At 39.5% G+C, this 13557-nt stretch overlaps 1 protein-coding gene across 1 annotated transcript in view; it reads left to right on the forward strand.

Annotated features, from left to right (window-relative positions):
* DGKI (diacylglycerol kinase iota) overlaps positions 1-13557 on the forward strand; it is a 356177-nt gene that overhangs the window by 261269 nt on the left and 81351 nt on the right. Inside the window, exons 22-23 of the mRNA XM_064574919.1 lie at positions 514-593; positions 2825-2869. Coding sequence (XP_064430989.1) covers positions 514-593; positions 2825-2869 — 125 coding nt within the window. The remainder of the gene's footprint in view (positions 1-513; positions 594-2824; positions 2870-13557) is intronic.

Below are 13557 nucleotides of genomic sequence, written 5' to 3' on the forward strand. Positions count from 1 at the left end.
TTTCATGCCTAGTTAGTTCTGGTGTTGGCCACCAGGTAGCAACAGTGCCTTGAGTAGCTCGAGTCTCTTAAATAGGGAACCGTTGCAAACTGACGGAAAGATTAAACCCCATGCATTCAGGAGGGAAAGGAGTAAGGGCCCAGAATCATGATTTTTAAATTCCTCTCTGGTGGTACATTGACTATGGAAAATGCAGGCATAAATTATTAGCTAGCTGTGAGTCGCCTCCCGGCCATGCCTCACTGTTCACATGACATTACACTTCATATCAGGGCCACCGAGACAAAATGAAGGCTGGCCGGGTGGCAAGGGACAACACGACTCATGCAAGGAAAGCATCCACAATAAAGAGTTTGGGTCCCAGGGGAGGTTTGAGGAGAATTTTGGATATTGAAATGTCCAAAACACTAATAATATTTATGAGATACTTTTTTAACCCTAAGAAACACATTTATGCCAGTCTAGAAAAATCAAATATGTTATTTTAGACTTTTCTCTTTCCTTCACCCTTAGCTATCCCTCTGGGTATTCTAGTTGTGCGTGGAGACTGTGATTTGGAGACTTGCCGTATGTACATAGACCGCCTACAGGAGGTGAGTTTCTTTAGCCAATTATTTATTTTCAATTTTCCATTTTTGTAAACAATTACCAGCCATATATATTTACTTCTGAAATAATGCATCTGGGGAGAAAATGGAAGCGTGGTGTCCTCGTCCTTTAAGCATTGACCACATCTCTCTCCCTGACCCCCACTGCTATTTTCCCTCCTCAGGTGGTTGAAATGGGAAAGGACGTTGCTCTAGTGTGATCCATAACTATAGCTTGGAACTTCTTATCTTTTTGCCAGACGACATCCAGTGCTTTTTGAGCTATATAGAATTTCAAAGGGTCCTGATGAATAATGAAGGAGAACAGAGAGTTAGGTTATTTAATGTTTTGTATTTAGCACAGACTTCGGTCAGAGATCACTACATTTTTTAAAAATATAACTTCCACAGGAAAGAAAAACCTTCTGTCCTTCCTAGGAATGTGTGTCCGAACACAGAAGAGTACTCTAGTTGGTTCCTCAGTCTGGCTTACCATAGAGAAAGACAATGGAAGAGACCTCATATATGCCATTCCCACGAATTTGAGCTGCACCAGCCAAGTCAGGAGACCCAGACCCATCACTGCGGTGGTCATTGATTGTTTTTGCCAAACTTTGAGAGGGAGTATTCTCTGTCTTCATTTTACAAATGATGAAAAGCATAAATAGCCACTTCTTCATCATTTTTCCTTGATGAAAGATGTGCATTAAAATCATTTTTTCCTGGATGTGGTCTAGACATTTGTATTTCTTAAGCTATTGGGCAATTCTTATAGATACCACAAGCTGAACAACTCTCTTCTAGATGACACGTTCTCCATTAAGTAAATACCACAAATAAAGAAGATATATAACGCTTAAAATACCATCAAGTTGTAGCCACTTAGCTTTAAACATGAGATTCTAGTTCTCTTGGTGGCAGTAAGTTCAGGTAAGAGGCATAAAGTAATATGAAAAATTATTAAGTTTCCTTTTCAACATTTTTAAGCATAGAGATGGAATTGTAAACACAATATATTTTGAGGTAGAGACCAAACTTTGAACACTGATATGGGTGAGAGAAGTAAAATCAGCAAGTTATACGCTTGTGGCTTCATTTGGCTATTTTTTTTTTTTTTTACCAAAGATAACTTTAACATGTTAAAATTTGTGGACTTAGTAGTGTGTGACTCAGGCTCAAATCGATATTCCTCGAATACCACAGTATCTCACTTTCCCAAATAATGTTTTTATTTTATTGTGAAATCTCCCTCAAAAAACCTGCAATAAAAAGACAAATCATAAATGATACAAAACCTTTTTTTTTTTTTAACTCTTGGGTAACTTAAGATTTCATGGTAGTCCATGACATGACTGATGAATTGACTTTGTTGAAAACTAACTTATTGGCATGCATGTAATATTAATATTCAACTAAAAGCGGGATTTTTAAAAAAAAAAGAAAAAAGAATGAATGAATGAACTCAAAGAGGAAAAGTTTTAAAACTAAGTTGGGCACAGAGAGTGGGTTGGTAAAGCCCTGTGGGAAGCAGGTATGAGGACAGAGGTACCCAGGATTGCTGACATCTGTGAATAGAATCACTATCCTCATTAACAAGGAAGCCTTCAGGACATGATCATGGTGACAACTTAGTTATAAAACTTTATAAAGGAAGCCAGACTCTCAGAATCTGCCAGTAAAACCTCATTAATTTCAACCCTATTAATTTGCACTTCATGATCATGCAGAGGTGGCCAGTGATTTTCTCTTGGCTGTCTATGAAAACCTGTGTTTGCCAAGCACTTAGCAGTAGAAACACAATTACTTGTACAGTTTGCATTTGGTCTAAGATCAATAAATTCTTTCTAAGTACTTAAAGGGATTTTAGAAGCTTTCTTCATAAGCCAAAAGTTCAGGTGCAAATTAAATATGGCCCCCCATTTATTAAAATGAAATTGCCTGGTTTTTACTTTTGGTCTTCTTGATCCTTGAAACTGTATCACTCCCCTCTAAAACTATTTAGGATATATAGATTTCAGTAGCTAAATGGCCTTTCTTCTTTCATTCCAGGTCGGTGTGTTTTTGTTATTTTGGGCATTATCTTCTTTGTTTAAGCTTGATGAATTTGAAAGAGTTATAGATACTTTCTAGATGAGTTTAATAATACTAAATTGGGGGTTCAGTTGATAGAGTTATAGAGGCAGCTTGTCCAAACTAATCTTAAGGTATGGATTTTTTTTTTTCCATTTTCTCATTAGGACCTGCAGTCAGTTTCTTCTGGCTTCCAGAGAGTTCATTACCAGGTAACACATAATTGACCCCCTGTGGTTGTTTTCTTAGCTCCCCTGCAAAAAGAAGGTCCATCTTTCAATCAATGCTTCATTTGGATTAGAGGCCACATCTTCCCTAAGGATAGAGTTCACATGAAGAACCGAGTGAAGTGGACATTCTGATTCTTTTATATTTTCCTGGTTTGGGACTACTCTGGTGTAGCACAACTTTGGACTGTGGATTTTCTCCCAGGTCATTTAGAAGAGATTACAAAATGAAGTACTTTCAATGATAAATATTAGAAACTCAGTTCAAACTAGCTTGACAGGGAAAGTCTTACTTGTGCACATCAGCGAAAAGTTCAGATCAAAGGTGGATTTTATGTACCACTGGCCAACCTTCATGCTTCATTTTTCTGCTGGTGTTTCTGCTCTGTTCCCCTTGTCTGTCAATTTCACCTCTGAACTAGATGTTTCCATGCCCAAGATGGCTGCCATTAGCAACCAGGGCTGCATGTGTCTTCTTCACATCCAGAAAAGTGAGTTCTCTGTTTCCCACAACCATCAAGCAGATGTTCTAAAATGCAGTCTGACTAGCACATCTTGGTCTTTTGGACAGAATCTAAGAAATCCAGCCTGCCTCTCGTGACCCACATGAAGTCCTCAGGAGAACACTCAGATATCCTTTGCCCCAACAATCTTTGGGAGGACAGTTATCTCCCCACTTCCCTGTCCCGAATCTGTTGCACTTTCTAGCCATCCTCTTACAAATTAGATTTCTCAGGCATGGTTCAGATCCCAGTGTACAGTATACCCCAAACTGTAAGGGGCAAACATGAAGCTCTGAGTGGTCCCAGTAAAGCCCTTTTCTCTGAGAAGCCATTCCCCTTCCCTACTAGAGAGGTGTGTGGGAGTCAGAGCATGCCAAGACTCCCTCCATAAATAAATCCTGTCCTAGACCCTTTCATACTTCCATGTGGGGGACAGGTGTTTAAAGATGTCTCAATCTGTGAATCCTGGTTTAGCACCTCACATTTACTTTTGGTTTCTTTTTTGCTACACCCTAAGCATCCTCTCGTATAAAAAACATTTTTTTTAAACAACAATTTTTTGAAACTTTATCTTGTAACCTCTAGGTAGCTTCTCTGTCTGCTGGTGGATACCCTATACCCTCAGCCAAGGCAGCCTCATTATCCTGAGGCTTAATGACAGGAACAGCCTTGGTGTTCTTATTTGTTTGTAGGTTTATGTTGCAAACAAAGTACCCCACTATTCAAGAATCTTTTTTTCCATCTGGCCGCAATAAAAAGGATAAGAATTCACTTCGGGTTTGTTTACATTGAGAAAATAAACTCTACTTCTGAGACTTTTTTATCAACCATTAAAAGACTAATTTCCACTTTATTTTTTCAGATAGAGCACAACATTCCTCCCATTGGTTATTTGCATATTTACCTGAAGCCACTAAGTTTAATTTTATTTTTAAAAGTTTGGTACTTTTAGAGGCTAGGGCTTATCTCTAGTCTTTAAAAACTGACCCTATTATGTAGAAGAGTTATAAATTTGTCTGATTTCTTCAAGAGTTTATACTCTTCAGTCATGAACATTTTGCATCTTTGCATTTTTATCAAGACATTTCAGATATTTTTTTCTAAGTAGTTTTGTGAAACTAATACATCTATTTATTATTCTGGCTTATTTGATGTTGTCATTTTGGTGTGAGAGTTTCGGTAGGTGGATATTTTGTACCATGTTTTCTTTATACCATATTTGTACATGTTTTCCCAGAGATCAGGAGATGGTTGAGACTCCAGAATATGAGAAGGGTCTTCGTTTCAGTAGTTATTTTGTAACAGAAACATGCAGAAGAATTTGTGGTATTTATCTAACTGTATCAAAAGCTTGTTGTGTTTTTTGGGTTCCTTGCAGTCAAGTCAGACTTTGGTGTCCAAACTGCTGCATTATAAATGTCATGTCAGAAGGTTTTATGTACTGATACATAGGATAACCAATTCAGTGACCAAACCTGAGTGTCAGGATTACTACTGTGCCCACACCCCTCCTTGCAGAGGTATAAAAAACAGGGGCCTTTGGGTATTAAGGAAGGAATGGAATAAAGGAAATCTCGGGCAGCCCAAGATCTGCTCATGGAATAAGAAGTTTACCTGAGGGAGACTGTTTGAATTAACATGGCCATGGAGTAGAAAGAGGGTGGTGAGGAAATTTCCTGGGTGGAGCAAAGGAGAGCTGCTTGAGGTAAGGAGTTGGGGGAAGATAAACATTCACATATGGCTGGGACCTTGGGCAGTCAGGAAGAGGAGAAGTGAGTGAGAGGGATGGTGAATAGAGAATTCTGTTTTAGCCACCCTAATTTTGTTATGCCTGTTAGACCCAGGAGGTTTTGGTGTGTAGAAAATGAGATCTGTGAATTTTAAAGCTCATTGAAAAATTCAGATCTGGATATAGAAATTTGTGGGTCATTAGGAAGTAGATGGTACTTAAAACTATAAGGCTGGAGGCAATCACCCAGGGAGAGCTTAGATAAAGAAGAAGGCTCGATGTCACACCTGCTTGTACTAATGGGTCAAAAAGAGCACAAGTTTAAGAGAACCATCAGTCAAGAAGGGTCGTGGAAACTGAGATGAGCAGCAGGAAAACTGGAAATCAAGGAGAAGGTAGTATCATGAAAGCCAAGAGTGAAATGTATTTCAGAGGAGGAAGCAGTGAAATGTGTCAGCGCTGTGGAGAGGCTGAGATGAAGTAGATTGAATTCTGTAGTATTCTGAGGGCGCATAGAAAAACCATGGCATAGAAGTGCTATTAGCTTTACAAAGAAAGTGGCCAAACCAACTGGAAGGAAATTTAATGTTAAATCTGTGTTTCCTCATGCAGAAACTGATCATATCATACTCTCTAGCCTGTCTCGGTGTCGGGGGCTAGGGGGCGATGTAAGAGAAAGGCCTGTCAGAAACACGGACCACAAAGTGCCTTAAATGCATTTAAATGGACTTTCTTGTGTATGGGATAACACAAAATAAGCTGGGAGAATTAACTGTGATGGCATGAATAAATACCAGTAAGTTAAGGGGGAAAAAAGTTGAGAAATTCCTCTCAGCTCACTGATTGGCAGCTGACATTTTAGCTGACTGTTTTCTAAGGCTAGGAAAAACTCAAGAGAAAACCAGCATTTAGAAAGGTGTATGAGTGCCCAAGTCACTTTATTAGTGAGCCATATGGCAGTTCCTAGTCATTTTAGCATGTCATTGGTTTGGTTTCTTCCTTTCCCTAATCTATAGTGAATTGCCAACAAAGCACTAAGGCTCAAAAATGACACCTTATATTAACCTAACAAGGCATTATGGGTTATACGAGAATGCGTTGGATATTTATAGCCTGCTGAAAATTCCTGCCTACACTGTCTCTGAGGTCAAAATACAAAGGCCCCTCGATCTTAATGGCATCTCTTGTAACCTGCAACTGATAAACGCACTGTGCTGGTGGATTCAGGATATTCTTGAGCTTGACAGATAGGGTAGAAGTCATAGAGAAATTGGACTCTGCCTACCTATTTGATAGATATGCTTCTTGAGGCCATCTGCAATAAGATAATTCTTTCCCTGTTCCCTCTTCGGTCTTCATTATAGCCCCTTTTAATCCCAAGTCATTAAGTTAAGGAGTAGAAGCCGATACAACTGTTCTAGGGATTCTCAACAGGGGGGAGATTTTGCTCCTATATATAGGACATTTGGCAATTTGGACATTTTCGTATGTCACAAGTAGGAGAGGCAGTGCTCCTGATATCTGTTGAGTAGAGGCGAGCGACGCTGCTAAACATCTTAGAATGCACAAGACAGCCCCCCCCCCCCAGCAAGGAATTATCCAGCCCCCTAATGTCAATAGTGAGAGCCTTGTGAAGCCCTGAGTCATTCCGATGGCTCTCAAGACATTCCTGAGGACCACAGGCAGATGTAAGTCCTCGATGAGGAGAGGCATAGAGGAAAGAGCAGGATGAGAAAAAATAGTGCAGGGAAACAGAGGCATCTGTGGCTAGGGCAGAGGAGAATAACAGAGAACCAGGGATAAGGCAACCAGGAGCAGGTAGGGTTTTTTGTAGACACCCTATTTCCCCTGTGTAGTGCTTGCTCTGTGGAGGACTGATGTAGTTGGCACACAGAGGTATGCTTTTCAGAATATTATGAGCGACCAATTTGAGCTTTTAAAGACTACAGTAGGATTCAATGGTAGCTGCAAAAAAAGGAATCTATCCAGGTGACTCTTCTTCTTTAAGAATTTATTTACTTAAAACTAACGCTAGAATGGCTGGGGTATTTCAAAATAGATACACCATTTTCAAAAAGTTCTTTCATCTTTTAGAGATGTCTTTCACTTTCATAAGAAAAAACTCCTGATCAGATCTGAGTCTGTATCAATTTGTTCATCCTCTGATCCCTTTCCCTACTTTACATAACGACGTGATCTGCTGGGAGATGGATCTATATATTCCATCAGAGCGCTGTCCTAGGCAAACAGCATTTGCTCATAAATACTTGATCTATTTCTCGTCTCTTCATATTGACTATCCTTATTCATCTCTCTTCTTTCTCTGTAGCCTCTTTCTCCTTAATTCGTTTCCTGGATTTTAGAAGTCTTTCAATGGATGGGTTGAAACAAGGTTAAGGAAGTCGTCCTGAGAATTAATTTATCTTGTCTCAGGGAAGGACAGGGTTTAGCTAGGAACCTAGTAGAGTGTTGTTCCTTTGGGCTAGATCAAAGCTGTCCGAAATGGATCAAATGGATCAGAAAAGGAATTTGAATAAGACTTGCCTGGGGCCAGGTCTGTTGCAAGTGAAGGCGTGACTGCTAATAACAGAGACACACATACACACAGAGAGTAGTTGTTGTTGATAGAGGACATTCTCACACAAACGGGTTCTTAAAAATGTATAGTATCTCCATTGTCATCTTCTACACTGTCATTATTTCTTCATTTTTTCAAAGCTGCTTTTGGAAATGGGCATCCCATTTCTATATGCAGCTGCCACGGGAGTTATGGCTGGTAAAGTAGGTTTGAGGAGAAAGAGTTTTGAAAGATAAAAATAATAGCAGTAAGTCTATTAAGGAGGCTTATTGTTGGACAGAGATGTGTAAACACATAGTTTCTACCCATCCCCGGTGGATCTGTTCACCAAGGATAAAGAGATATGTTTATACAAGGATAAAGAGATATGTTTATACAACTTGGTGATGAATGGAAAGAAAACAAAATGAATAGATGGGTTGTACAGGCAGATGAGAAATGTGGGTGGGTAAACAAGAGATCAATTTAAAAGTAAAGTGGTTACTGACTGGACATTATTGAATGAAGCAGGGATGCCCAATCCAAAGGGACTTCTGTTTTGCCTCCTTGTCTTTTACATCTTCCCTCAGTTTTATGAAAGAAAAAAGTTTCATTCACAGTTAAACGCTAGGTGAATACTGTTTAATTGAATTACCTACTGGAGGGTGTAATGGGGCTGCTGTGCTTTCATTAAATTTTGTGTGCATCAGCTATGAGTAATTGAATGTAAATTAAGGGCAAGTTTCGCTTATGCGTGCCAAATAGTGGTTCAGATCATTTCCTTATCAATTACATAGAGTTGATGCCAGTTGACTTTTAAAAATATATATGAGAAATAACAGCTTTGCTTTTGTGCGTGCAGCTGTATCTTTAGCATGAAAAACTGATTTTCCATTAGCATATAGTAAAAAAAAAATCACATCAGGCATTTTTGAAATAAATTTGTTAATAGTATTCATTTAAAGAGCATGCAGTTTTACATGATTATTATATTTAAAATGGAAAGGAGCCTGGTCTGTCCAAGGTATATGATTCTGCCTATGTTAAAGAACAAGGACAGTCATAGTTATCTAAATCACACCATTTATATGAAGAAGAATAACAGATCACAAAATGATCAAGTATTCTATCTCTTTGGTGGACTGTAGATTTGATTATGTAACTTGAGAGGACTGAGGGGACTGGAAGCCCTAAATTAGCCCCGAAAGCATCAGTGTCCTTGTTAGTGGTGCAGCTCAGTTATTGATGTGAATTCCCTCTGCAACCCAGCTGCGCTCACACAAGTGCATTTAAGTATATAGTCAGATTGGGGCGCCTGGGTGGCTTAGTTGGTTAAGCGACTGCCTTCGGCTCAGGTCATGATCCTGGAGTCCCGGGATCGAGTCCCGCATCGGGCTCCCTGCTCGGCAGGGAGTCTGCTTCTCCCTCTGACCCTCCTCCCTCTCATGCTCTCTGTCTTTCATTCTCTCTCTCTCAAATAAATAAAATAAAATCTTTAAAAAAAAAAAAAGTATATAGTCAGATCAGTTTTGAAAGGTGCGTATTTTTCGGCTCATTTTTGGTTCCATCAGAAATTAAGTCTCTTTACATTTATTTTAATGTGCAGTGTTTGCAAAGCAAACATACTTCCAGCCACTCTTGCTTAGTGGCATGGATGTTGCTGTGTTCACCCTAGCGGTCCACGAAGCTGAGGAAGGTCTATCCTTGGGGCCAGTGTTCAGTTTCCTGTGAGGGGCTCTTCTGTTTTTCTCATTTCCCCTTTTCAGCCTCAGTCCGATTCATAGTCCTCGCTGCACTGTTCGTGACCCTCCTGCCACCCCTGAATCCAGGATCCCTTAATGCCAGGGTCACCCACTCTACCTGTGTGCCATCCCCAGTGTGAGGAGACAGTCAGCTGTTTACCTGACAGGAGGTACATTACCCACAGTGTGTTAGCAATGCCAGTTATCTAAAACACAATTATTTCAAATTCAGTAGTATCTCTCTACTGACATCACCATCACTCATATTTTGATTCTCTTTTTTTGAGTAGGAGAGAAAGGGGCGTAGAGAGATAAGATGTAGGAAGTACATGAATCCTGCTCACCTAGTCACCTATGTGGTCATCATTAGTTAAAAACGTCAGTATATAAGGGAGTTTATGGACCATGGCTTTAAGTTACTGCGAATTCTTTTTCAATAACCTTTTCTTTATTCCTGTTCCAATTTTAATCCATCCACATATGCATTTGTCTTTGATATTAGGGTCCTTGAGGTACTTCTCTTGACTTTCATTAGCCACTTGTGAAGTCTGCCAGGTTTTATAATCTTGGCTTATCTTAGTTTTCTGAGTGTGTATAATTCTAGACTTCTCTTTGGTTTTTAACTCCCCACTCAAAGTAGACCTTAGGACAACACCTTTCTAGTGTGTACCTTTTGTTTACTTTCTGCAAATCTGTAAAAGTTATACACAAAGACATACATGGATACACATTTGGTTTTTTTCTTTTTAATAAAAATGGATTTGCATCCTTTGCACACTCACTATATATATATATATTATACCACAACTCATTTTTAACAGTAATGTACCATGAAGATTATGCTTTGCTAATAAATGAAGCTCTAACTCAGTTTTTTAAAACTACTGCTCTACTCTGTGGTATATATTTAACCCTGTCTCTCTGGATAGACATTTAGGTTATATGCACTTTTTGCCATTATTTGTCTAAACAAAGTTGTAGTAAGCATAGTTGTGCAGATTTGAAAATAAAGCTGTAACCGAAGTGATAATCACATGCTAAACAACTTGGTCACTTGTATGGAGTTGAGAATTGTAACCATGTAACACAGCAAAGTTATCTTAAACGTATGTAATCAGAATTTATATGAATCTTGTTTCAGTTTCTCTACTCTGAATTGTGGTTCACTATTGTTTTCATTGATTGCCATATTCCCGTGGGATTCTCAAGCAGATGGGACCATGGGAGGGGAAAGTGTGCCAGCAATGTGACTGGAGAATTTGAGAGAGGAAAAATTCTGATTTACCAGGCTGTGAACTCTGATAAGAAGTATGGAAGATTAGTTTGACAGTTAATGAAAGCTGAAACTATGAAATATCCTTGAATGCCAGAGGCAAAGGAAGGTTTTCATAACCATTAAAATTATTTTGGCTTTTGCTTTCTTCATGTTTTTGCTTGAGCTGAGTCAAAAAGCAACTTCTGTCCAACTTGACCTACACAAATTCCACCCATCCTTCAAAACCCCCCACTAATTCTAATTCCTCAAGAATTATAAAACTGAGTATATAAGATCATAACCTCTGAAGTAAAAGAGGGCTGCATTTGAATTGCGACTCCAGCACTAAATGGCTGGATACTTGTGAGAGTTTACTTAAATTCCCAAAGCCTCTGCTCTTCATTATGGCTCAGTTCTAGGTGCTGGAGAAGAAGTTCAAGAAGAATACTGGAGATAGATGAAGGAGAGGTAGATGGAGCTAGATTATGCAGTTTTCTAATGACAGAATGGATATGCCATAAGAATATGCCTTCAAATCAACCTACCAAATAGGACATTAGCCTAATATTCCTAAATGAACTCTGGTGGTGGCCGGGTAACCCTAAATCCAAGACAGATGGTTCTGTGAACTTTGATCATAATCTCTCCCATACATAGGCTTCGAGGGGATATTTTCTCCAACATAGAATATTAAGTAGATGCAATAACATAAAAAGACTGGTGGTCTAAATTTCATTTAATACAGAACCACCAAGGAATACAGAAATAGAGTTATGTTTATGGAAAATTCTCAGAAGTAAAAAAGGAGCATACTATAAAAGGAGGTAAAGGAAGGAAAGTTTACCAGTCACCCACTGTTACTCCCTGAGTAGTTGACAGCTTGTTGACATTTTTGTTCCATATCCTTTAATGCCAGACAGTGGAGATGAGTCTGGGCAGGAGCTGTAGGTGGACGACTTAACGTAGCAGGAAGGGATGAAGGAGAGCAAGGGTCAGCAACCTGCTGCTCTGCTTGACATCCTGGCCACTGGCCTTTGTGTAAGTGGATTGCATGATTCAGGATTGTGCCTATTAGCACGTCTTAGCTCTCCATCAGTGTCAGGACTACCTGAAAACCGCTGGCCCAGACCAAAGATTGCTAGCCCCACATTTCAGACTTGAAACAAAAGGGCCTTCTTAAATGTGAGCTGACCCTTGCATGTGCTTTCCCAGCTATTAATATCTTCTGCTGTTTTCCTTACCAGGCTCCCGTTCTGTGGGGAGCCGACTCAAGATCCTTTTCCCAAAATCAATGGCTTTTGACAATTGCTAGGAAAATGAAATCATAACTAAAATAGCCATCTCTTGGAAAAAAAAAAAAAGATGTTGAAATCTGGTAAATCAGACATATAATAACTCCAAAAATTGGGGTGAGAAGGTGAGCACCTCGGCGGTTCTCAGTGAGGTAGATACCCTCTGAAGACACGGCCTGTGCTTTGTTCTTTTTTGTGACCCTCACATCACATGCAGTGTGCCTCATTAGCTCCAATCAATACTAGTTGACGGGGCGCCTGGGTGGCTCAGTCGTTAAGCATCTGCCTTCAGCTCAGGTCATGATCCCAGGGTCCTGGGATCGAGCCCTGCATCAGGCTCCCTGCTCAGCGGGAAGCCTGCTTCTCCCTCTCCCACTCTCTCTGCTTGTGTTCCTGCTCTTGCTGCATCTCTCTCTGTTAAATAAATAGATAAAATCTTTAAAAAAAAAAAATACTAGTTGAAAAGACTGAATATAATTGTGTCAAAGGAATAAGAGTAATATATAGCTATGTGACACCTGACGATCCAAGTCAGCAAAAGAAAAGAGCAATTTTGATGAAACTAAGCAAATATCAAGCACAGTTACTATTGAATGGGGAATATTATTGAATGGGAAGAGGACAGTAAAGTGCAGTGTTCTGAAAAATATTGCTTTTGGTGACAGGAGACACTCAGCCTTGAAGACAATACCCTGTATTTAAGGCAACTATCTAGCATCTGATAGTGTGAAAAGAGGTGTGGGGTGCAAACACCAAGCCAACAATGGCATGAGTTCAGTCTTGGTTTGATGTATTTCTTTTTTGTGTCCGTGCGTACAAATCTGTTCCATTTGTTTTCTCTGAAATCCAGATTCTGAGCACAAGGACGTTTATGGATAAAATAGTTTTGTGTTGGTGTAGCACCATCTGAATGACCCAGTCTGAAATGTGGCCTATGTTCCGTGAGCCCCAAAGGTGATTAAAGGTCATAATTGTTTTAGGTTAAAAAAAAAAAAAAGTCCCAGATGCCCCAACATTACTTGCGTAGCATAACAATATCAGCATATCTACGTGTGCCAACACATGGGTTAAGCATTCCACGTGTCCTTGCACTTATTTCTCAAAAGAATCCTTTATAATAGATACCATGGTAGCCATTTTACAAATGAGGTAGCCAAGGTACAGAGTAGATAAGAAATTTGCATAAAATCTCAGTTAGTAGGTGGTGAAGCCCCAAGATTGTCCTGTTCACGAGCTGGTCTTCTCGGCTACCAGAATTCCGCTGCCTCTGGGTTTTCTACTTGAGGCTGGATCATGTACCATGGATTGCACTATTATCCCTTCTCATCCATAGAACTGCCTTTCCGAAACACCTCCAGGACAGAGACTCTCTTGTCATCTCATTTCTTAGTCTGATGATGTCATCCTACAAAAATATGAGTTTTCCAGAAAACCCACCCCTACGCCATTTGACTTAACTTTTAGATGTTAAGAATTTATAGTGTGATTATCTACTGCTATCTTTTGGGTTTCATCACTAAAGGGTTACCAGTGAAAAACTCCTAGTACTATATGGACCAGATTCAGCATAAGGGATTTTCTTAGCTGAAGTATGT

The sequence above is a fragment of the Mirounga angustirostris genome, unplaced genomic scaffold, assembly GCF_029215605.1.
Source record: "Mirounga angustirostris isolate CCGP_5_RB_7025 unplaced genomic scaffold, mMirAng1.0.hap1 SCAF_12, whole genome shotgun sequence".
In the NCBI taxonomy this organism is placed as follows: domain Eukaryota; kingdom Metazoa; phylum Chordata; class Mammalia; order Carnivora; family Phocidae; genus Mirounga; species Mirounga angustirostris.